At 39.0% G+C, this 26,338-nt stretch overlaps 1 protein-coding gene across 1 annotated transcript in view; it reads right to left on the bottom strand.

Moving 5' to 3' along the window:
- zanl (zonadhesin, like) overlaps positions 1-26,338 on the bottom strand; it is a 167,512-nt gene that overhangs the window by 66,797 nt on the left and 74,377 nt on the right. Inside the window, exons 68-78 of the mRNA XM_062064427.1 lie at positions 23,630-23,826; positions 20,993-21,131; positions 20,815-20,931; positions 16,302-16,426; positions 15,860-16,005; positions 13,297-13,440; positions 12,727-12,834; positions 11,903-12,072; positions 4,614-4,816; positions 4,153-4,297; positions 3,312-3,559 (exon numbers count right to left, since the gene is read on the bottom strand). Of these exons, the coding sequence (XP_061920411.1) occupies positions 3,312-3,559; positions 4,153-4,297; positions 4,614-4,816; positions 11,903-12,072; positions 12,727-12,834; positions 13,297-13,440; positions 15,860-16,005; positions 16,302-16,426; positions 20,815-20,931; positions 20,993-21,131; positions 23,630-23,826 (1,742 nt within the window). The remainder of the gene's footprint in view (positions 1-3,311; positions 3,560-4,152; positions 4,298-4,613; positions 4,817-11,902; positions 12,073-12,726; positions 12,835-13,296; positions 13,441-15,859; positions 16,006-16,301; positions 16,427-20,814; positions 20,932-20,992; positions 21,132-23,629; positions 23,827-26,338) is intronic.

Below are 26,338 nucleotides of genomic sequence, written 5' to 3'. Positions count from 1 at the left end.
AATACAACTTATAGTTTGTTGGTTTTGCTGTCAATACAACTTATAGTTTGTTGGTTTTGCTGTCAATACAACTTATAGTTTGTTGGTTTTGCTGTCAATACAACTTATAGTTTGTTGGTTTTGCTGTCAAAACGATTTATACTTTGTTTGTTTTGCTGTCAATACGACTTACAGTTTCTTTAGTTTGCTGTCAATATGACATAGTTTGTTTGTTTTGGTGTCAATGCAACTTATAGTTAGTTTTTTTACTGGTAATACGACATGTAGTTTTTGTTTTGCTGTCAATTCGACTAACAGTTTGTTTGTTTGTTTTGCTGTCAATACGACTTATAGTTTGCTTGTTTTGCTGTCAATACGATTTATAGTTTGCTTGTTTTGCTGTCAATACAACTTATAGTTTGTTTGTTTTGCTGTCAAAACGATTTATACTTTGTTTGTTTTGCTGTCAATACGACTTAGTTTCTTTAGTTTGCTGTCAATATGACATAGTTTGTTTGTTTTGGTGTCAATTCGACTTATAGTTTGTTTGTTTTGGTGTCAATGCAACTTATAGTTAGTTTTTTTACTGGTAATACAACATATAGTTTTTGTTTTGCTGTCAATTCGACTAACAGTTTGTTTGTTTGTTTGTTTTGCCGGCAATACGACTTATAGTTTGTTTGTTTTGCTGTCAATACAACTTATAGTTTGTTTTGCTGTCAGTACGACTTATAGTTTTGTTTGTTTTGCTTTAAATACGACTTATAGGTGTTTTTTTTTTGCTGTCAATACGACTTATAGTTTTTGTTTTTTGTCAATATAGCATATAGTTTGTTTGTTTTGCTGTCAATACGACTTATAATTTGTTTGTTTTGGTCAATACGACTTATAGTTTGTTTGTTTTGCTGTCAATACGACTTATAGTTTGTTTGTTTTTTGTCAATATGGCATATAGTTTGTTTGTTTTGCTGTCAATACGACTTATAATTTGTTCGTTTTGCTGTCAATATGACTTATAGTTTGTTTGCTTTGCTGTCAATATGACTTATAGTTTGTTTGTTTTGCTGTCAATACAACATATAGTTTGTTTTGCTGTCAATACAACTTATAGTTTGTTTGTTTTGCTGTCAATACGACTTATAGTTTCTTTTGCTGTCAATACGACATATAGTTTGTTTGTTTTGCTGTCAATATGACTTATAGTTTGTTTGTTTTGCTGTCAATACAACTTATAGTTTGTTTGTTTTGCTGTCAATACAATTTATAGTTTGTTTGTTTTGCTGTCAATACGACATAGTTTGTTTTTTGTTGTCAATACGACTTATAATTTGTTTGTTTTGCTGTCAATACAACTTATAGTTTGTTTGCTGTCAATACAACACATAGTTTGTTTGTTTTGCGATCAATACGACATATAGTTTGTTTTGCTGTCAATACGACATATAGTTTGTTTGTGTTGCTGTCAATACAATTTATAGTTTGTCTGTTTTGCTGTCAATACGACATACAGTTTGTTTTGCTGTCAATACAACATATAGTTTGTTTGTGTTACTGTCAATAAGACATAGTTTGTTTTGGTGTCAATACGACTTATAATTTGTTTGTTTTGCTGTCAATACAACATATAGTTTGTTTGTTTTACTGTCAATACGACTTATAGTTTGTTTGTTTTGGTGTCAATACGACTTATAATTTGTTTGTTTTGCTGTCAACACAACATATAGTTTGTTTGTTTTGCTGTCAATACAACATACAGTTTGTTTTGCTGTAAATACAACATATAGTTTGTTTGTTTTGCTGTCAATACGACATACAGTTTGTTTGTTTTGCTGTCAATACGACTTATAGTTTGTTTGTTTTGCTGTCAATACGACTTACAGTTTGTTTGTTTTGCTGTCAATACGACTTACAGTTTGTTTGTTTTGCTGTCAATATGACATATAGTTTGTTTGTTTTGCTGTGATTACAGTAGAAAGGGACCACTTTTGTGAGATAGTAGTTTTGTAGCTGATGTTGTTTCGGTGTATTTACGATTGTCATTGCTTTATCTTTTGTGACCACTTGTTGAAAATGGTTCAGAATAATTTGTTATTATTTTATTTTGTTTCGAGTTTAAGTTGGACTTGGATTGTGTGCGCTGAAAAGATTTTCCGTTCGTAGAGGACAAGGGAGCAGTGCGCATAAGAGGAAACATTGGTGTGGATCAAAGCATTTTTTCAGAAGGGGCCAAGGATGTTATTGAAATGATTATAATTATTATATTGTATGACTGTAGAGATGGGAGTCTTTGGGCACCTAACGATTTGATTAAAATTAATTATTGATGTATATTGATGCATTTTTAAATGTATTTTCCTTTCACTAAATAAGCGTTTATCCCTTGAAATAAAAAAAAAAACCCAACAACAATTCATTTGGAATAAGAAACCGTTAAATTAATTCCCACATTTATCAAATTAAGGAAAACGTGTACAAAACTGGGCCAGAAGTGCCTAATAATAAGACGTTGACTTAGACAAACATCAATGATCCACATGGGAAATTGTTATACGCAGTAGCTCAGTACAAAGGATAGAAAAGGATAACAAAAAGAGGGCCAAAACAAAAGGTAAAAAGTTGACCAAATATGTACCATAATATATAACAATATAAAATATAACATATATACATATAATACATACAACGTATAACAATATAAAAATTACCATTTACAAGAATACAGTATATATATATGTATAACAGATGCAGCAAAAAAGGGCAGCATGAAAAAATAAGAATAGATCATATATAGGTAAATACAACAGAGAATATACATTATAAACAAATAATTTTAAGAAGCTGGTCCGATCTCTCGGTGAGGTGGCTCGCTGCAGTCAGCCAAATTTTAGAACTGTCTGCATTACTTTATTTAAAATAAATAAATCCATTACCGCTCATTGACGTTTGCTAATCCATTCTATTATCGCCCAAATCCGAATTACGATGCATCTAAAAATCGATTATTTCCCCACCTCTAATGACTTGTGTCTTTGTTTGAAATCGGATTCGTTCATACGAATACAGCCGTTATTATTGTCCAGCCGGAAACGTTGCCCAGTGAAGGATGGTGTAGCAATATTGTTGTCCGGGTGGAAATCGGAAGAATGGTGAGCCCTGGAGATTTTCAGAGAGGCACCGAAATTCGGGTTGGTTTGGCAAGTATGCCTTTTGGGCTGACCACCCCCCAGCTAAATTCCTCTTTTGCTATACTAAATGTCGTCGCCGAGTGGAAATCAAAATGAAAAGAGAGGCATTTGTTTCTCCAAATACCCCCAAGTAGTGAAGTAACCCACCTGGACCACTCGTCCCTTGTCGAGGATGACGGTCACACCGTTCACGTCAATCATCACAGCCTTGACGTAAGAAATTTTCTTGTTACTTCCCCTGTGCTCGTTCTGGGTGGCTACGCTGAAGTAGGGCATGCTGTTGGAGGAGTTGCAGGGCGTTGTCAGGGTGTAAGAGCAGGCCCCCATGTAGTGGTGGGTCCGCTTGTCAAATGTGGTGTAGTGGGGGTCCCCTGACACCGAACAGATACCGTTTCCTGGGATTGAACACAATTTTGTTATATGGTAATCACATAGGAGTTTGGTGTGTATAAAGGTAAAAAAGCCAGTGATAAAGAAAACAAATTAAGTTGTAGTATTTGGAAAAAACAGTTGAAATGTTAAGAAATCAAAGTCATGGTATTACAAAATTAAGTTAAGACAATACATTATTCATATGTTGACAACAAAATCCCAATATATCAAGAATAAAGTCGTAATGTTATGAAACATGTTAGGAGAATACATTCTTGATTTTGAAAAAAAAAGCGTGACAATAAAAATCTGGTTGTGGCAACCTTGCCCATCATTGCACTTTATATGCAAAGGCTAATTATCCATCTTTATCAATACGCAGAAGAATTAGTCATAAAAAAAGAAAACAAATTAATCAAAGAATAATGTCCTCAATAAAAAAAAAACTAAGTTGAGATAAAGGACAAAAAATGTCATAAATTAGGTTTGAAATATTACCAAAATAATGTGTTGTTACAAAAATAAAGTTTCATAGAATTAAGTACTAAAAATAAAGCTGTAAGGGATAAGCGGTCGTAAATGGATGGAAGTTGTAAAAAAATATTATTCAACATACCTAGGGGGCGACATTGGTACTCTCCTTGGTGGAGCTGACAACTTTCAGTGTTGGCGTTACAGCTGCTGTTAGAGCACTGCATCAACGGTCCACTTTGACACCAACACTTCTTCTTACAACCCTCCGACAACCACTCATCACCCACCTGCCACACACATATCAAGTACATGTATCATTATACCATCATTATAATTATATATATATATATATATATATATATATATATATATATATATATACACACATATATACATATATATATATATATATATATATATATATATGTATAAAATAGACCATTCATCGGCAGTGCACCTTATAATCCGGTGCGGCCAATGGTCCGGAAAATACTGTATATATACTTGTAATATTACTACTTTCTTCTTGTACTTGAGTATCAATCTTTTGTAGATACATGGTAGCATTAACATATAGAGTAATAGCCATTAAAGGAGGCTTACAGGATGGTATGTCCCGCTGGCGTCGACACAGCCACAGTCTTTGAGGGGGACACACTTTTCGTCGCTCAGGATGAATCCAGGGTCACACTGGCATCCTTCCACGCAAACGTCCTGACAGCCTGGGGGTCCTACCACTCCCAAACATGTCTCAGAGCAGGAGCTCACACACAGTGAGTACGAGCTGTTGGCTGGACACTCCAGCGCTAAAAAACAGAAAGAAACAGTAAATGTGATTGTTTGTATACCTTACGCGGCTCCTTAGATGCTGCAAAATTTCGAAAGTTGTAACTATATCTTGCCCCAATGCTAATGTCCGCTAATGACAGCGATTCGACCAACTGAAGGTATATACTCTCGTAACAACGAAATGACTGCATTTTGTTACTTGGCTGCGGTAATTGTGACGTAGTAAGCTAAGCTACAAGTTACACTGCATTAAATGTAGCCAAGCTACAGGGGAAGCTTTTTTATCCGATTCAAACCGTTCCAACGTCAAAATATTCAGCCTATTCAGAAATTGTGTGCTCCCTTTCAACAGTTCCCAGATTTCCTAGAATTCCCAGTTTTTAAGGACATTTTCCCCATTCAAAAGGAATGATCCAATTTTCAAACTTCCACAATTCCCACATTTTTCAACCGATTCAAACATTCCAATCTTCCTGGAAATTCAAAGAACCATTTTTTCACATTCAACACATTTCCAGGAATTCCTGTTTTTTCAATCAATCAATCAATCAATGTTTATTTATATAGCGCTAAATCACAAGTGTCTCAAAGGGCTGTACAAGCCACAACGACATCCTCGGTACAGAGCCCACATACGGGCAAGGAAAACTCACCCCAGTGGGACGTCAATGTGAATGACTATGAGAAACCTTGGAGAGGACCGCATATGTGGGTAACCCCCCCCCTCTAGGGGAGACCGAAAGCAATGGATGTCGAGTGGGTCTGACATAATATTGTGAAAGTCCAACATATCAGCGAAAGTCCAGTCCATAGTGGGCCAGCAGGAACCATCCCGAGTGGAGACGGGTCAGCAGCGTAGAGATGTCCCCATCTGATGGACAGGCTAGCGGTCCACCCCGGGTTGGGAGCAGAGTAGAAAAGAAAAGAAAAGAAACGGCAGATCAACTGGTCTAAAAAGGGAGTCTATTTAAAGGCTAGAGTATACAAATGAGTTTTAAGATGAGACTTAAATGCTTCTACTGAGGTAGCATCTCTAACTTTTACCGGGAGGGCATTCCATAGTATTGGAGCCCGAATAGAAAACGCTCTACAGCCGCAGACTTTTTTTGGGCTCTGGGAATCACTAATAAGCCGGAGTTCTTTGAACGCAGATTTCTTGCCGGGACATATGGTACAATACAATCGGCAAGATAGGCAGGAGCTTGACCGTGTAGTATTTTATACGTAAGTAGTAAAACCTTAAAGTCGCATCTTGGGTGCACAGGAAGCCAGTGCAGGTGAGCCAGTATAGGCGTAATATGATCAAACTTTCTTGTTTTTGTCAAAAGTCTAGCAGCCGCATTTTGTACCATCTGTAATCTTTTAATGCTAGACATAGGGAGGCCCAAAAACAAAACGTTACAGTAATCGAGACGAGATGTAACGAACGCATGGATAATGATCTCAGCATCGCTTGTGGACAAAATGGAACGAATTTTAGCGATATTACGGAGATGAAAGAAGGCCGTTTTAGTAACACTCTTAATGTGTGACTCAAACGAGAGAGTTGGGTCGAAGATAATACCCAGATTCTTTACCGAGTCGCCTTGTGTAATTGTTTGATTGTCAAATGTTAAGGTGATATTATTAAATAGATGTCGGTGTTGAGCAGGACCGATAATCAGCATTTCCGTTTTCTTAGCGTTGAGTTGCAAAAAGTTAGCGGACATCCATTGTTTAATTTCATTAAGACACGCCTCCAGCTGACTACAATCCGGCGTGTTGGTCAGCTTTAGGGGCATGTAGAGTTGGGTGTCATCAGCATAACAGTGAAAGCTAACACCGTATTTGCGTATGAAGTCACCTAGCGGCAGCATGTAAATACTAAAGAGTGCAGGGCCAAGAACCGAACCCTGGGGAACTCCGCACGTTACCTTAACATAGTCCGAGGTCACATTGTTATGGGAGACACACTGCATCCTGTCAGTAAGATAAGAGTTAAACCAAGACAAGGCTAAGTCTGTCATCCCAATACGCGTTTTGATACGCTCTAATAAAATATTATGATCAACAGTATCGAAAGCGGCGCTAAGATCAAGAAGCAGCAACATAGATGACGCATCAGAATCCATCGTTAGCAATAGATCATTAGTCATTTTTGCGAGGGCTGTCTCCGTAGAGTGATTTGCCCTGAAACCGGATTGAAAAGGTTCACAGAGATTGTCAGACGCTAAGTGTTCATTTAGCTGCTGTGCTACAATTTTTTCGAGGATTTTCGAGATAAACGGAAGGTGGGACACCGGCCGGTAGTTTACCAGGAGATCAGGATCGAGGTTAGGTCTTTTGAGTAGAGGATGAATAACCGCTTTTTTGAATGCTAGGGGAACAGTGCCAGAGGAAAGTGATAAGTTTATAATATTTAACACTGATGGACCTAATAATACAAAAAGCTCCTTGATAAGTTTCCCAGGAATTGGGTCAAGTAAACATGTTGTTTGTTTTGTCCCATTTACACATTTTGACAATTCCTCCAATGTTATTTCATCAAAGAGAGAGAAACTATTTTGGAGGGCGGTATCCGTCGTATATACAGTCGTATTTGTGTTAATAGAACCCAGTTGGAGCTGAGATGCATTGTCTTTAATCTCTTTTCTAATGACTTCAATTTTCTTATTAAAGAAATTCATAAAGTCATCTGCTGAGTGGGTGGAGCTACTGGGAGGAGTCCCTTGTTGGGTTAGCGATGCTACTCTACTAAACAGAAATTTAGGATCATTTTTGTTGAGGTGGATGAGATTTGAGTAATATTTAGCTTTAGCTGAGGTAAGCATGCGTTTATAAGTTATTAAACTATCACACCATGCTTGATGGAAAACCTCAAGTTTAGTCGCACGCCATTTGCGTTCCAGCTTTCGACATGATAATTTCTGGGCTTTAGTTTCTTCTGTAAACCATGGGGTACGCCTTTTAGGGGCCCTTTTTAGCTTTAGCGGTGCTACGCTATCAATGGTGTCGCGCAGGGCGTCATTAAAGTTGTTAGTGAGGTTATCAATAGAGCCCACATAATTTGGGAATGGTGCCATTACCGAAGGCAGTAGGTCAGTAAGAGTCGTCATTGTGGCAGCATTAATGTTGCGGCTGCTATAGTAGTTATTATTATTATTATTAGTTTGTTGACAATGAGTCAGAACTTCGAATTTTATAAGGTAATGATCGGACATTACTTTAGTGTACAGGAGTATCGTAACTTTAGAGATGGTGACACCCCTGACAAGCACTAGATCTATCGTATTACCGTTGTGAGCACCTCAAACGAGTTATATTTATTATTTAGGTTAGGTGTAAGATTATAGTTTTCATTGTATATTAGTGCGACACCTCCTCCCCTTTTAAGAGGTCGGGCAACATGCGTATTGGTATAGTTAGGAGGAGATACCTCATTTAGCGCAAAAAAATCGTCTGGTTTGAGCCAGGTCTCGGCGAGACCAACGACGTCAAGTTTGTTGTCTCTAATGACTTCATTAACTAATAACGTTTTGGAAGATAATGATCTTATGTTTAAAAAGCCCATATTATAGGTAGTGGGCTGTTTTGAGGATTGTTTGTTGAAATTATCCGAAGTAGCAATATTAATAATGTTGCGTTTATTATGCGTAGTGCACTTTAAATAGTTTCGACCATATCTAGGAATTGATACGACGGGGATATTCAGATTGTTTCCTTGATGTTGCGATAAACTGAACACATCATAGTTAGCTACCTCAGTACAATGTATGTCTGCCTCTGACACGGTCACAAAAGAAAAAACATTATGTGAGTTGTGTTTTATTCTAAGAAAATTGCTATGTGTGCAGGGATTATCCAGCCTGACGCCGGATAGTTCTAGTTTAAATGGCTTCTTACCCGGAAACTCCACGCTTCTTTGGTTAGCTTTTCCCTTTGTTGTTAGCCCCGCTCGGCATCCCCGCTTCTGCTTCCGCTCGCACCGCTTACGTCGTCTCCATTGGCGGTCACCGCTAGCACTTGACTCCGCTGCTACAAAGGCCGCTCGATGTAGCCCGCGAAGTATTCCCATGCTAGCGAGGAGGTCCACCGTACATGCATCTTTCAGTCGATAACGACCCGATCCATCCACATCCAGAATTGTCTGTCGGTCGTATGTGATCACAGAGTGTTCACGCTTTGAGCCAGCCATGAAATTGACAGAAATGACGGGTGTTTTTTGCCAAATCGCTCTACACTCCCAAGAGCGTTAGCATAGCCGCAGCATAGCCATGGGCCGCAATCTTTTTTTCTAACCTTATCCCCAACTGTTTTAGTGCAATGACTTCTATCACATTTTTCAACCCATTTCAACCATTTCCACTGTCAAAATATTCCTCTTAGTCAGGACAAAAAAACAAGTTGGTTTAAAAATGTAAAAAATTCCGTAATACCATTTTTCTATAAAAAAAAATGTTACTACTTTAACATTTCTTGACGGATTTAAACAATTCCAGCACCAACCAATTCAGCTCATTCAGGACATTTATGCTCCCAATCATTTTCCAAAAAATCCCGCTTTTCCCCCAAATTTCCAGGAAGTTCCCATTGAAATGAAGGGGACATTTTTCCAGGTTGCACAATTCCCACATTTTTCAACCTATTCAAAACATTCCAACATCAACACATTCCACTCATCCTGGACATTCAAACTAACACTTTCCCAAGTTCCAAATTAAATTCAGTTTTTCCTGGAAATTCTAACTCTTCAACATTCAAACTATTCTTACATTCATACTACATTCTATCAGCATTTCAGTTCAACTTCAGCATTGGAGCATTCACACGCAATCCCTTCAGGAATTGCCTCATCTAGTATATTCTATATTTTTCTTGGAATACGTAACCGAATACTGAAAGTGTATATTGTATGTATCATGTCCGCTTGTTCTTATTCTGTTTTGAGATGAATGTAACATTTATCTATACAAGAACACGTTATTGGTATGTCTTTCAGTTTCACAAAATGAAGAGTCTTGTGGCTTGTAAACTATGTGACAAAGACTCACAGTGAACAGCCTTCTGAAGGACATCTGAGTTCACTTTTCAACGCCAAGGACCAGTGTGATCTGTCACGTCATGCAGCCACGTACACAGGGGACAGAATATCAATACTAGTAGATGCAGTTAATAATATCACGGGCCTGCTTGCAAAAAAAAAAAAAACCTCTGCGAAAAAGATACAACAAATGGGCCATAACATTAGGTACACTGAAAATGGTCAATATTCACATTATAACAGTTTTTGCCACTACATGCTAGATGGAACGAATTGTGCTATATACAGTGCATTTGGTAAAGTAACAATGGCAACGTAACACTTAAAAATAAAAATAAAACAGCCTTGAGGATAGGTCCTCGATTCCAAATCTGTTTTAAATTGTAAATATTTGTTTTATGGAAACTAAAATAGAAAACGGTTTATTGGCATAATCAGCACTTGGGAAAAAGATGCTGAAGAAGGTGTTCTGACAAGACATGACCTTGTGTAACTGCATGTTACTGTATATGATAATACTTTATGTAATTGATCCTAAATGTGTAAACCTGAATTCAAAATGTTTTTTTATCAATTGTGAGAAAAATATTTCCGTGTAAGTGGTTATGAGTGCATGATTTTGTGTCATTTTATGGGAGTTATAAAATGCAACAATCTACTGTACATGATTTTGTTTTGTTATAATATCTTCATTTAAATGAAGCATGTTTACATACGAAAGGTCACCCAAAAAAAGCTACAGAGTGTGTTTCAAATGTCCGGCCAGAGGTAGCGCCTGCATCCTTGCTTGCTGGTAACATGGAACAGTGTAGGTACCGTATTTGGCCAAATTATGAAAAAAACTGCGAGTTATAGTCCACAAAATACGGTACCTACACTGCTACCATGTAACCAGCAAGCAAGGATGCAGGCGCTACCTCTGACCGGACATTTGAAACACACTCGGTAGCTTTTTTTGGGTGACCTTTCGTATGTAAACATGCTTCATTTAAATGAAGATATTATAACAAAACAAAATCATGTACAGTAGATTGTTACATTTTCGGGGGTGAGACTTATACTCAGGAGCGACTTATGTGTGAAATTATTAACACATTACCGTAAAATATCAAATAATATTATTTAGCTCATTCACGTAAGAGACTAGACATATAAGATTTCATGGGATTTAGCGATTAGGAGTGACAGATTGTTTGGTAAACGTATAGCATGTTCTATATGTTATAGTTATTTGAATGACTCTTACCATAATATGTTACGTTAACATACCAGGCACGTTCTCAGTTGGCTATTTATGCGTCATATAACGTACACTTATTCAGCCTGTTGTTCACTATTCTTTATTTATTTTGAATTGCCTTTCAAATGTCTATTCTTGGTGTTGGGTTTTATCAAATAAATTTCCCCCAAAAAATGCGACTTATACTCCAGTGCGACTTATATATGTTTTTTTCCTTCTTTATTATGCATTTTCGGCCGGTGCGACTTACACTCCGTAGCGACTTATACTCCGAAAAATACAGTACTTGGTACCATAGATGTAGCGAGATAGGTCAGCAAGTTGTATCAGACAATGTTAGCGACGTACCTAAGTGGCGGCCATCTTAGCGGGGGCCACTTCCCAATTAAAAGCAATGCAATACAATACATTGTATTTTGGAAAGAAACACAACTTGCTTATTTCTCAATTGATTTCAATGCGGGTTGCTTTAATGATAACGTAAAACAATGCGTCATTAATACACATTTAATTTTTTGGGGGGAAAACCTATTATCAACAAAGTCATCGCTTCAACCGTACGGCATATTTTGCAACAGTATGCGGCACAATGTGCCCGCATTCTTGTTGTCTTTGTTTCTGTGACATATGCAACAATGGAATGTCCTCACTAGTATAAGCCCGCCACAGGGGATGTGGCATATCTAGTTATATCTATGCTCTGTGCCATAAGTGTTAGCGCGCTAACTATTAACATGCTAGGATTTGAGCTATTTTAGTAATTTCACTGGAAATGCTGAACAAAATAAATAATACAACATGATATTTGCCAATAGATCATAAAACAATATGATGAGGACTTACGGCAAAATTGTGGCGACCTCCACTGGTGGACTTTGACTCCGGCGCTGTGACAGGCGTCAGTGTATGCTTGCAATTGGTCACACAGGACCTGCTGTTGACCTTCAAACTGACACATGTCGTACACGCAGCTCTGGAAGAACGGGCTGGGATTCACCACGTTGAGGCACTCCCTGAAAACATCCAAAAATATTTAAAAATAGAGCCGGGGGGTATACGCACATCTGCATTTTTATGCTTGGTGTACATAACAATATATGGATTAAATGGTAAATGGGTTATGCTTGTATAGCTTTTCTACCTTCAAGGTACTCAAAGCGCCTTGACACTACTTCCACATTCACCCATTCACACACTGATGGCGGCAGCTGCCATGCAAAGCCCTAATCACCACCCATCAGGAGCAATGATGAAGTGTCTTGCCCAAAGACACAACGGACGTGACTAGGATGGCAGAAAGCTGGGGATAAACCAGGAACCCTCCAGTTGCTGGCACGGCCGCTCTACCACCCGAGCCACGCCGTCCCCAGAAGTTTGTTTGTAATGGTGTCTTACTGTAGTCCAGAGTACAACATGTGTTCAAGAACAAGCAATAATAACAATAATTGTAATCTTACATCGAGATATACAATGATAATCTTTATGGGTTTTTTAGTGTAAATACCCCACAAGTTAATCCACCCATCCAGATAAGACGGCTAAAAACAATAAAACCTCTGGAGTTGTACAGTTGATGATTATTTCGCCGACCTTGCCTAGGTGAGGTGCCGAGGATAGCATCATTAACACTTTATTAGTCTATCATATGTATTTAGTTGAAGACTTACCGGAAAGGTCCAGCAGTATCATTGATTTTGCCGCATTTTTCAGGTTTCACCACCTCAGCATGAAGTTCGGGCTTGCAGTCTGGATCGGGTTTGGTGCCCGGCGAACACCTAATCATGCAAAGGAAAACGAAATGAAAACAAAACACATTTTGAAATGTATTCAAATTATTGAAACATTTTTGCCATGTCAAAGGCAAAACAACTTTTGTTTTTAAATGATAAATGATAAATGGGTTATACTTGTATAGCGCTTTTCTACCTTCAAGGTACTCAAAGCGCTTTGACAGTATTTCCACATTCACACACACATTCACACACTGATGACGGGAGCTGCCATGCAAGGCACTAACCAGCAGCCATCAGGAGCAAGGGTGAAGTGTCTTGCCCAAGGACACAACGGACGTGACTAGGATGGTAGAAGGTGGGGATTGAACCCCAGTAACCAGCAACCCTCCGATTGCTGACACGGCCACTCTACCAACTTTGCCACGCCGTCATTTGAAGTTCAAATTCCAAAAGCTTATACTGTACTATAACATTAGAAATGGGGAAATTCGCAAAAGAACTCACGAGTCATCCTCATCTTTTTCCGTCTGCCAGCTGTTGCAGAAATCGTTAACATTGGCCACCAGAGCGCCGTCTGGTTTGGTGAAGTCGTTGTCGGGGTTTCCGTCAAAGTCGCCGCAAAGTCCACACATCTGGTCATAGTACGAACTAGCAAACACATCCAGCTGTTATTCACACATTGCAAGTAAAAGAAGGACTAAAAATGTGGTGTAAAATGAAAGCCGTTCAGATGCAATGTCTGCCAGCACAACAATTGTTTGGGTGAAATCACCCTTGTAAGAAAACCTTTCAGCTGTAGCAACGATCAGGGGCGTACCTGAACCCAAAGGTCTCTGTGTCTTCTTAGTTCTTTATTAGAGGCTAAATTATTGAAAATCTGAGGAGCATGTTTCATTCATATTAATCTTAAAGTGCTACAGTAAAAACATGATTCAAAACTATCAAGGTTTAGCCATTAAAAATACCAAGACTAAGATGCATCGGCAGACATGAGATTTAAAAGATTCCAGAATCTGTGTTATTCTCAGCTGGACAGGGAGCGAGTTCCAGAGCCGTGGTTTTCTATGGTACAGATCCTGGTGGGAGTAACCTGGAGGAGCATGCTGTTGGGTTATTTGAGGCTGCGGGGCGGGCAGATGTTTGGGGAGTGAGAAGTTCCTGTAGGTATGTTGGCAAGTCCAGAATATGTAAATGTTTGTCCTAAGACGCGTGCTGTTGCTCTTTGAGATGTAAGTAGAAGAGTTTGCGTCTGCTCAGTGGTTGCTTAGTTTCCCTAATTCATGAATCATTGAACTGGACAGTTTCAACCAAATTGTTTTTCTTGGTATGGGGTGTAGGTAAAACTGATGCATATGGATTACAATGTTATTGCATCTGTCCCTTTGTCTTCGTCGTCCACCTGGCTCTTATCATTTCCGGAAGTAGAGTACATACACTTTTTACAAACCAGCTGGGTTAACCACATGTCTTCAGGGCCACTCTAAGCTCTTTCCCTTTGGCCTGTGGGCTACTGGGAACATGACCAGTTCTGCGTTGTAGGGTTCTGATAAGGCACAGTTTTTGTTACATTTGGTAGGGTTCTGATAAGGCTCAGATTGGTCAGTAGGTATTGATCAGTGTGTGTGGGTTTAGCGTAGCTCCTCTAAGGGGACAGGACCAAGTCATTGGAACAGATGTGTAGATGACAAATGGGTTATCAGTGGACAAAAACATTTAGTTTACGCATGAGGATTTCAAAGACTGTACATTGCCTTTTTGGACTGTGATGTTCACATTGGAGACGACAGGGGCCTCCATATTGGAGCCTCTAACAAATAACTCACATGGCACAGCCACATTTGGTTTCAGGCAGTGGTGTGCCGTAAAATAAATCAGCGCTGTATGAAGTCGGCGAGAGGCCCTTCTGAATCAACAATGCGGCAGTCTGTTCAGTGTAGGTCGACAGGGCAAATACATTTTATAGCCAGTTGTAATAGCCTATCAGATCAAAAGTTGTTGACAGTAGGCCTCGCTATTTTGTCACCCTTTGAACGTGACAAATATGCCTCCTGTGATTGGATATTCACTTGTGACTCACAAGTAAGTATCAATCACAAGTGGTGAGTTGCAAGCGCAGGCAGTGCGAGGCAGATCAACCGAGCCACACCCGGCTAACAGAAAAATCTGATATCCACTCGCTTTTTTAACCCACGATGGCCGAAGGAGAGCAAAACGTTGATTAGGTTGCAGATATAGACTTGAAAGGTCATTTTCAAGAAGGACATTTGAAGAAAAGCTTGATCTCCGGAGACGAGGTCGGCCGACCCCCGAGCTCGCTAACCTGTCCCAGTGGTAAAAGGTTTGTCCGCCACATCCAATCGAATCAACCAACTATGAGTTTACAGCTTACGGTTTCCGATGGATTTTGATTTCTTTATTTTTTTACACCTAATATGTTTTTATTTGAGTTATTTAGATTTTTGATAGTACCACGTAGAGATATGCTTTAATTGGTGTCTGTGCAGATGAAAGATGAAACGGCTTCTCAGACAATCGAAAAGTCCAGTTGCGATCGATTCACTGCTCTGAGAATGTAATGTTTCAACACTTAAATCGTAGTAGAATGACAAGGACTCTGTAATGTTACGCCAATTAAGTCGTAATAGTACGAGAAGGACACGTTAGTGCTAAGAATCCCCCGAAGGAACGCGCTTGCCATCCCTTCCCTTCCTTGGTCCCACATGCTTCCTCCAAGACAAGATGGCTGACTACTTCTCCACGTGTTTTGTCTTCAAGAAGTGGCCTCCAATAGAGGGCCAGAGTTCTCATTGGCAGTGTGGAAGCCTTTCTGCAAGTCCATGGGACCTTCCTTCAGCTTGTCTATCCTCAGTGTAAGCTCACCATAACCAGGAGGTGGTCATACAAACCGAAAGTCACCACTCCCTCGTCAGTTCTGTCACATTTTCATTCCAACTATGACTTTCAAGCCCAAGCTTTTTCCTCTCTGGAATCAGAGTCTTCCTTGGCCCTCTCGAGGTGCATGTTTTTTGTTCATGTGAAATGGTAAAGGCGGTGTTTCTATACCGACCTGGGGACAGAGATTTGGGCGTGATGCTTTCCATCCCAACGTACTCGAAGACCAAAGGACGTCTGCACGGTGACGTACTGACCAGCTAGACTGACCGTCATCTTAGGAGATGGCGAATTAGGTAGCGCTACACGTCGCCCGTTCACCTATTAGGAGACAATATCCAGAAATGTATATATTATTATTATTACCATGAAGACGTAAACAAATAGTAATATGATCACAAGCTTAAAATTACATCAAGAACATGTTACAGTCCGAGAATCACACCAATAGTCATAATATTACCGGAATGAAATTGTTACAGTACAAAAATAAAGTTGTAAGAAAAAACTTATAAGATTTGAGTCCGAATATTTTGAGCAGAAAAAGTAAAAAACAAAAATGTACCCAAAAAAAGTCGTAAATATAAATGTATATCATAAAGATGTGTTCAACTAACCAGAGTCCTCCTGGCTTTCATCAAAGTAAGTGTTATTCCGTCCACAGTGATGTAGAGTTTTCTCAGGTACGACACTCCTGACACTCCTCGTTCCTCATTCTTGCCCTCCACCGAGAACCACGGACCTGCCGTGTGACACAACAGCACATTCAATTATATCATGCTGAAAAATGCTAATTTATAGCATTTTTACAATCATTAATCAAATAATACGTACCATGCATTATATTTCAATAACATTGAACAGACTTAATGGCAGAACAACTTATGGGAACATGACCAGTTCTGCGTTGTGAAGCTGACGTTTGCATAGGCCTTAAAAGAGAACCTGACGCGGAACATACAGTCTAAGGCAGGGGTGTCAAATGATTTAGGGCTATATAAGGACACATTGACTGATTGATTGATTTGTCGTTATTTATATTTTCTGAATAAATTATGTTCATCAGTCAACTCATTGGTGTTAATTTTCAATCTATCAAGATAAAAACATGATATCAAAATCAAATTACAGTATGTTATTTATGTAGTTTGATCATTTGCCTCGACTGATGTACAACATCATGTGGTTTATTTTGTACATATGTAGCATCATCTACAGAGATACAAAGAATTGATATTGAGACACATTTAGAACAGCTGTTTCTTTCATTAAAAAATTTCAGGTTAATTTTTATACTCAGCAAACTCATCCCGCGGGCCGGATAAAACCTGTCCACGGGCCTGATCCGGCCCCCGGGCCGTACGTTTGACACCCCTGCTCTAAGCCTTTTGCAAACCACTGACCAAAAAGGATTCGGTGCGGAAACGAAGAAGAGAGGTTGTAACAAAAAAAACAACCAACATAATATTACCAGAACACATAAACTCCTGATAGTAAAACAATAAATGTGTCATGCTGCAGAAAAAAAAGTCTTACAAGGAAAAGGTTGTAAACGTTTTGGAAATAAATCCTAATAATAAAAGTATAAAGCAACCATTTCACAGGACGAAAATGCTATTAGAATAAAGTCGTCATACAACAAAAAGTCAAAAAGTTAAAGACAGAAAAACAAAGCGAGAATATTAGTATCATTTGGGAATCACAATGTTACGAGAAAAGAAAATCTTAGTGAGAGCTGCGAAGTCAAGAATAAACAATTGATACCACTAAATACAATTGGTAGTGTAAAAACGTATATGTTAAAAATAAAATACATTTGCGCTGTCAAACGAGTATTTTTTTTAATCATCTTATTCACATTTTTGAATTTAGATTAATCATGATCAATCCCAGATCATAACTTGTTTACATTATTTAAATTAGTCACACAAAAAAAGACCCCAACATTTGGATGACAATTTGATTTTACTTGCAGAATTTTTTTAATGTTTTTCTTTCTCATGATGTAATGCAAATTGTTGTGATTAATACCATGAGCTCATACTATCGAATTGTTCGCTTTTTCACATTTACATGATGTCTTTTTTCCTTTTTTCCCCACGGGCCAACAAAACCAGAGCTGCGGGCCACAAATGGCCCCCGAGGCTGCACTTTGAACCTCACTGCAATACCCAATAATAATACACTTTGTCACCTACAACACAAAACTGACACTAAGTTAGGTTTTTAAATATACATAACGTTTTTAGCATTTTTTTTTTTTTTTGACAAAATAAAAAAATATCAAAATGGCCCCCGCAAACTTCAATTTTTCAGTAACCGCCCTCGGTAGAAAACGTTTTGGACACCGCGTCGTTAACATCTACACCAGTGGTGTCAAGCTCATTGTAGCTCAGGGGCCGCATAGAGGAAAATCTATTCCCAAGTGGGCCGGAATGGTAAAAATCATGGCATAATAACTTAAAAATAAAGGCAACTTCAGGTTGTTTTCTTTGTTTTACTTTGGCCAAAAATTAGAGATGTCCGATAATGGCTTTTTTGCCGATATCCGATATTCCGATATTGTCCGACTCTTAATTACCGATTCCGATATCAACCGATACCGATATATACAGTCGTGGAATTAACACATTATTATGCCTAATTTTGTTGTGATGCCCCGCTGGATGCATTAAATAATGTAACAAGGTTTTCCAAAATAAATAAACTCAAGTTATGGAAAAAAATGCCAACATGGCACTGCCATATTTATTATTGAAGTCACAAAGTGCATTATTTTTTTAACATGCCTCAAAACAGCAGCTTGGAATTTGGGACATGCTCTCCCAGAGAGAGCATGAGGAGGTTGAGGTGGGCGGGTTAGGGGGGGTGTATTGTAGCGTCCCGGAAGAGTTAGTGCTGCAAGGGGTTCTGGGTATTTGTTCTGTTGTGTTTATGTTGTATTACGGTGCGGCTGTTCTCCCGAAATGTGTTTGTCATTCTTGTTTGTTGTGGGTTCACAGTGTGGCGCATATTTGTAACAGTGTTAAAGTTGTTTATACGGTCACCCTCAGTGGGACCTGTATGGCTGTTGACCAAGTATGCATTGCATTCACTAGTGTGTGTGAAAAGCCGTAGATATTATGTTATTGGGCCGGCACGCAAAGGCAGTGCCTTTAAAGTTTATTGGCGCTCTGTATTTCTCCCTACGTCCGTGTACACAGCTGCGTTTTAAAAAGTGATAAATTTTACTTTTTGAAACCGATAATTTTGAAACCGATACCGATAATTTCCTATATTACATTTTAAAGCATTTATTGGTCGATAATATCGGCAGTCCGATATTATCGGACATCCCTACCAAAAATAAAACAAGCACATGTACAAAAAATTTAATGTACAAATCACAAATAATCCTCTGGACAAAACACTTAAAATTTGTTGAAAATTCTGAGGAAATTGGTGCAGTTTCAAAAACACAATGAGCTTGGACTTTGTCTCAGTGTATCTACAAAGCCAGAATTAAACTCAAGTCAGTCTTTCTGGGATTGAACAAAAACACAACATGTAAACTCTTCTAGGTATCAAATACCTCCTTTGTCATGTCCACGTATCAATCCAGAGCTAACTCAACAAACCGTAAGAAACGGAGGTAAAAACTATTCAAAAGGGCTAAGTTCACTTTTCTCATGTTTGACAGACATTTTGGGGCAACAAGGGTGCCAAATGACGATGTGTTCGAAGCAGAAGACATAAAACAGCAGGTTTGAAGTTTCATGTGGGTCGAGGAGGAGGAGGAGCCACAGTCCCCCTTTACTTTGTACATCTTGCTTGGCCCCGGTATAAACAGTTTCCTTGCCTAACAGAATTGCTATTGTGACATCCAGTGGACACATTTAGAACAGCAGTTTATTTCGTTAAAAAACAAAAGCAGCTCGTTTCTATACTTGGCAAACTCATCACGCGGGCCGGATAAAACCTGTTTGCGGGCCTGATCCGGCCCACGGGCCGTACGTTTGACACACCTGATCTACACAGATGCCTAGAGGGCGCTATTTTTCCAATGTATTTACACAGTATTACCCACCCTCTTACGGCTGTTAGCTAATAGCAATTTGGATAGCTAGCGTTAGCTGCCATTGAATATTCTATCCTAACAACAACATGATTTTTTGTTGCTTCTCTTGTATTGTTTTTGTACGTGACGCTCTATGCGCGTAGGTTTTGGTGAGACCGGCTGAGTGATATTACATAAACTTAGTAATAGTGACAAATATAGACAATTGTCCAACAAATATGTTCTGCTAAACCACTAATGGTAACATAAGCTAGCTGATGGTGTTCTTGTTGTATTTTTTGTTTTGAAAAATATAACTGTGAGGAAGTTTGACAGCTGAAATGTGATTGCAGTGTTTCCCACACATTCATTTATTTGTCGCGGCCCGCCACGAAAGAATTACGTCCGCCACAAATAGATTTTTTTTTTTTTTGTCCTGTCCAGCTTCTCAGGCAAACGATATAGTTGATGTAGATGCCCATATAGGCTGTTCAGATTTACTTTACAAAAGAGAAGTGTAGGATACTTCTCTTGTTGCCTTATTTGTATTTGACCACTACTGTTTTCTGATTATTTGTTTCTGACTGTGGCAGGACACCTCTGTCTCTGTTTCACTTTATGTTGCTGGTAAATAATATGGTTGTAGTAGTAGGCTAAAAGTTAAATTACTTAGTATGCACTAATTAAAGGGGCAGAGCTTTAAGAGACATTGTAGGTTTTATATTTTATAAGATATATTTTTTGTAAGAACCACAATTAATAAATATATTTCAGTGAATAACTTATTGTTCAAATCTGTATATAAATATGTACATAAAGTGTTGTAATTATATTGTAAAATGGATGGATGGATGGACGTTTAAAACAAAACTGTTATTATTAATTAGTAAGTATACATTTTTTGAGCCTTTTTAGAGAAAATCATATCATTGTAGTAAATTATGCAAATTACTCGATTATGTCATGGTGACCACGCCCATAGCCACGCCCCCACCGCCACAGGTATCTTGGCAGTTTATGGGAAAGACTGGATTGTCTTAGCAACTCATACTTACCTGTACATATTGCTCTTTTTGCAGTGAAGTAGCGCTTACCTGTGTTGTTCCGGCAGGTTCTGGCCAGCGTGTAGGTACACGTGCCCATAAAACTGTAGAACTTCTTGTCAAAAGTGTTGTAGTGTGGATCTCCGTAGACAATGCAGTCCTTTGAGCCTGAGAGTATTCAGTTACTAGCGTGATACTGTAGATATTGTTAGTGTCAGGAGTCACTTACTGGTAGGGTAGCAGCCCAGGTGTCCTTCTAGAAGCAAACACTGGTGCATCGGGGGGCACTGAGATGGCTTACAGCTAACAGAAGGGGCGTCACATCGGCACTTTTGCTCGCAATCTTTATCGTAGAACTCCTCTCCAGGCTAACACGCAGAACATACAATCAATAAAAGAGTATGATTGAATACTCTAGCTCAAAGTTGCATTAAACTCGTAGCTCCTAATACCAGTACGATGACAGAAAAGCGGTAATATTACAAAAAAGAAGTCAAGAGTAATATTGTAAAACCCAGAACAAGTGAAACAGAATACAATGATTTGCAAATCCTTTTCAACTTATATTCAATTGAATAGACTGCATAGACAAGATATTTAATGTTAACTTAATGGCAGAAACACGTTGCAAAAAAGTTGGCACATGGGCATTGTTACCATTTTTAACAACACTCAGTAAACTTTTGGGAACTGAGGAGACCAATTTTTAAAGCTTTTCAGTTGGAATTCTTTCCCATTCTTGCTCGACGTACAGCTTAAGTTGTTCAATAGTACAGGGTCTCCGTTGTCGTATTTTACGCTTTATAATGCGCCACACATTTTCAAAGGGAGACAGGTCTGGGCTACAGGCAGGCCAGTCTAGCAGCCGCACTCTTTTACTATGAAGCCACGCTTAACACGTGGCTTGGCATTGTCTTGCTGAAATAAGCAGGGGCGTCCATGATAATGTTGCTTGGATGGCAACATATGTTACTCCAGAACCTGTATGTACCTTTCAGCAATAATAGTGCCTTTGCAGATGTGTAAATTACCCATGTCTTGGGCACTAATACACCCCCATACCATCACAAATGCTGGCTTTTGAACTTTGTGCCTATAACAGTCCGGATGGTTCTTTTCCTCTTTGTTCCGTAGGACATGACGTCCACAGTTTCCAAAAACTTTTTGAAATGCGGACTCTTCAGACCACAGAACACTTTCCCACTTTGCATCAGTCCATCTTAGATGAGCACGGGCCCAGCGAAGCCGGCGGCGTTTCTGGGTGTTGTTGATAAATGGCTTTGGCTTTGCATAGTAGTTTTAACTTGCACTTAAAAAAGTAGCGACGAACTGTAGTTACTGACAGTGAATTTCTTAAGTGTTCCTGAGCCCATGTGGTGATATCCTTGAGAAATTTTGTTCTTAAACTGTTTGTGAATGACTGAGCATTTAATGGAAATGATAAATGGGTTATACTTGTATAGCGCTTTTCTACCTTCAAGGTACTCAAAGCGCTTTGACAGTATTTCCACATTCATCCATTCACACACACATTCACACACTGATGGCGGGAGCTGCCATGCAAGGCGCTAACCAGCAGCTGCTTTTATACCCAAGCATGGCACCCACCTGTTCCCAGTTAGTCTGTTCACCTGTGAGATGTTCCAAATAAGTGTTTGATGAGCATTCCTCAACTTTCTCAGTCTTTTTTGCCACAGCTTCAAATTCCAAATGCGCTAGTATTTGCAAAAAATAACAACGTTTCTCAGTTTGAACATTAAGTATCTTGTCTTTGCAGTGTAAACAATTGAATATAAGTTGAAAAGGATTTGCAAATCATTGTAATCTGTTTTTATTTACGATTTACACAACATGCCAACTTCACTGGTTTGTGTAATATTACGAGGAATAAGTGCAATAAAGCCAAGAAATAGTGGGAATGTTACAACAAAAAAGGTGCAAACCCTAAAAGTCCTGATGTTGCAGGAAAAAAAGTTGTAATGATGCAAAATAATCCATCATGTTGTAAGAAGAAAATAACTAGTAATAACTGCGATGAGGTGGCAAATTGTCCAGGGTGTACCCTGCTTGGCTCCAACTGTGTTATTACTAGGACAACTTTATGAGAAGAAAGTCGTATATTATCATGAAAAAAGTCATGATGTCACAAACAGGACGTTTTTAATTTACGAGACAAAAAAGACGTCATGAATGTCAAGAATCAAATGGATAAAGTTGGAGTATTATGAGGAAAACTATTTAAATCTTATGACAAAAAAGTCTGAACGATGCTTGAAAAAAACTCCTCCAGGTATGCGTAGCAGTGCAGTAGTTAGTACCTGGTAATACTGCAATGTAGTTAGTATCTGGTAATACTGCAATGTAGTTACTACCTGGTAATACTGCAATGTAGCTAGTACCTGGTAATACTGCACTGTAGTTACTACCTGGTAATACTGCAATGTAGTTAGTAGTAATAATAATAATAATAATAATAGATTTTATTTGTAAAAAGCACTTTACATTGAGTAAACAATCTCAAAGTGCTACAGTGTATTAAAAAATAAAAATAAAAAGATAATAAAAAATAAAAATAAATAAAAACTAGAACAGCCAAATAGCTATAACTAGTATGCATATATCTAAAAAAAAAGAGGCTTTTTTAAAAAGAAGGGTTTTTAAGCCTTTTTTAAAAGCATCTACAGTCTGTGGTGCCCTCAGGTAGTCAGGGAGAGCGTTCCACAGACTGGGAGCGGCGGAACAAAAAGCCCGGTCTCCCATTGTTCGTAGCTTTGTCCTCGGAGGTTGGAGGAGGTTAGCCTGTCCGTAGTACCTGTTATTACTGCAATGTAGTTAGTACCTGGTGATACTGCAATGTAGTTAGTACCTGGTAATACTGGCCGTTGGTGTGTTGGCAGCCACAGGAACTCCTGTCCACGCATTGTCCACCACTCAAAATGTAGCCGGGGTCACACACGCACGACTCCGCGCACGGTCCCTCGCAGGAGGGGGGCTTTCCGGAACATGTCTCCTGACAGGGGTCCGCGCAGGGATTGTAGTGGCTGTTGGGGGGGCAGCTCAGCGCTGTAGGGAATGTAGCGTACGTCGTAACAGTACATGAATAAAGTCAGAACATTACCAGAATAAAATCATGATGTAACCAAAATAATATACCAATATTACCAGACAAAATCGTATCAGGAATAAAAAGTGATGTGAATTCAGCCCAAATTGTGGAGTGGAATAGTCGTGCCTTAACCACAATAAAGTCCAAAAAGTAACGATATTACAAATTAAAAATATAATCCTAGTCGTAATATGTCAACAATAAAAAATATATGTGAAGGAAGTCAGAAAGAAAAAGTCGAAACATGAGAAATGAGAAATCAGGGTCAGAAGTTGAGAGCTTATGAGAGAAAAACGAGTCCAAGTGCTACAAGAACCATTTTTTAATTTCATGTAAGTAAGTACATTTTATATAAACCGTATTTTTCGGACTATAAGGCGTACTTAAAATCCTTTCATTATCTCAAAACTCGAGCATGCACTTTATAACCCGGTGCGCCTAATGTACGGAATGATTCTGGTTGTGCTTACGGACCTCGAAGCTATTTCATTTGGTACATGGTGAAATGATAAGTGTGACCGGTAGATGGCAGTCACACATACGAGATATGTGTGTACTGCAATATGATGGCAGTCACACATAAGAGATACATGTAGACTGCCATGATATCAACATGATATTCGTTCAAAAAGTTATACTGAATATTGTAAAACCCTTAACTTATATATGTAACCTACCATTCCAGACTGGCTGCTTTCCAAGTCAAATGAAAATCGCTAAGGTAACTCCGCTCTTCAAAAGTGACAGCAAACAAGCTTTCACCAATTACAGACCGATCTCCTTTTCGCCTCAGTTCTCAAAAATCTTAGAAAAACTATTTAACTCTCGACTTGAATCTTTTCTTGAGAAGCATCATATGATCAATGACGGTCAGTATGGCTTTAGGTCCAAACGAACAACCTCAATGGCGATAACTGAAGCTATTGAAGAAATTACTAATGCACTGGAGCATAAAAGATATGCAGTTGGTATTTTTATTGATCTAAAGAAAGCCTTGTAATTTATTAATTTACATTTGACATGCGCTTCTTAACACAAAGATATATTTGCAGTCAGTAATGCCATCTTCTTTTTGTCACTTACAAAAATACCGACTACATGACCTCTGTGTCCTCAGTGGTAGTTAAGGCCATGTCCTTGAGAGAATCGACTTGTAGGCCACCGTAGGTCAAGGTGAGGTGCATCGCGAGAGCTGCTAATGTTAGCAAAGTTAGCTTATGTGTGTTGAACTGGAGACGACTGAGAGTTGCATATGAAACAAGCTCAGCTTCCTCATGAACATGTCACAGTTACGGACTACACGCCTACAGTGACCAAAGAATGGCAACGTTTGTACCCCCAGAGCCGTTTCATTTTACCGCATTGAGGCAGCGCTTTCACGCCTTCGGACCGGCCTTACAAGGTCCTTTTTTGTCCAGTTTGAAAGTCGCAGCCGAACACACAGACAGAAGTAGCAATGTATCGATGACGGCAAAGTTATTGAGTTCATTTTGACTTACTGCTATCAGCCCAGTCCTACAATTGTATAAAAAAATGTTTCGGCTCAACATCCGACTTTGTAAACCTGAACCACGTCCAAATCACGGACGTAGCACTGTTTTGTTTTTTTACCAGCTCCACCTTTTCCGCCATTACTATGCTTGCAGTAATTTTCACTCAGAGGCAGATGCAAAGACGTTATCGACGGTATGACGGGAGACCGCAAGTCTCTACCGTTTCTACCGTCATACCATTTATACCAGACCTGGGCATTCTGCGGCCCGCGTGCCGCATCCGGCCCTTTGTACGTCCCTGTCCGGCCCGCGTGAGGCCAATTATAAATTACAAAATACATTTAAAAAAATATCTATTTCGAGTGTGCAATACAACGGTGCTGCTTTTGTTTTGAAAAGCGTTATTTGTATTACTTCCGTGCGGACGTATGCTCGTGCGCGCAGCGGCAATCACAAATACAAAATAAATTTTAAAAAAACATATTTGTCGTGCGTGCAATACAACTGTGCTGCTTTTATTTTGAAAAGTGTTATATGTGCGTATGTCCTGTGAGGGAAGGCGCACAGCGACAAGTGATGCCCGGTTATCCCCAAGACGCTAAAAAGAGAAAAGTTGATGACGAATGGCGTGTTTTAAAAAGGACATGGACTGCCAAGTAAAGGTAAAGCCGTGTGCTTATTTGTGGTACACACGTTGCTGTCTTTAAAGAATATAGTGTAACGACCTGCTGAAGTAGATGTTGTCTTCTTGAGTTGCGTAAATGAGAAGTGAGGAGACGTGCGTGTGGAAGGAACGAGATATGTTGAGCTGTGTTAGTATAGCTTGCTCAATAAAAGTTTAAAAAGAGCGTCAGACTTCGTGTGCACTTCTTCTGGACGCTACAATTGGTGTCAGAAGTAAAACTTTGCGCATACTGCACTGTTTGTGTGCTACGTCATCGGGAGGTACGTGCCACGTGAGGAGCTCGTCGCAAAG

Source organism: Entelurus aequoreus, linkage group LG12, assembly GCF_033978785.1.
Source record: "Entelurus aequoreus isolate RoL-2023_Sb linkage group LG12, RoL_Eaeq_v1.1, whole genome shotgun sequence".
Lineage (NCBI taxonomy): Eukaryota > Metazoa > Chordata > Actinopteri > Syngnathiformes > Syngnathidae > Entelurus > Entelurus aequoreus.
Note: the sequence above shows the minus strand (reverse complement) of the source record. Positions and strands in the feature narration are given on the sequence as shown.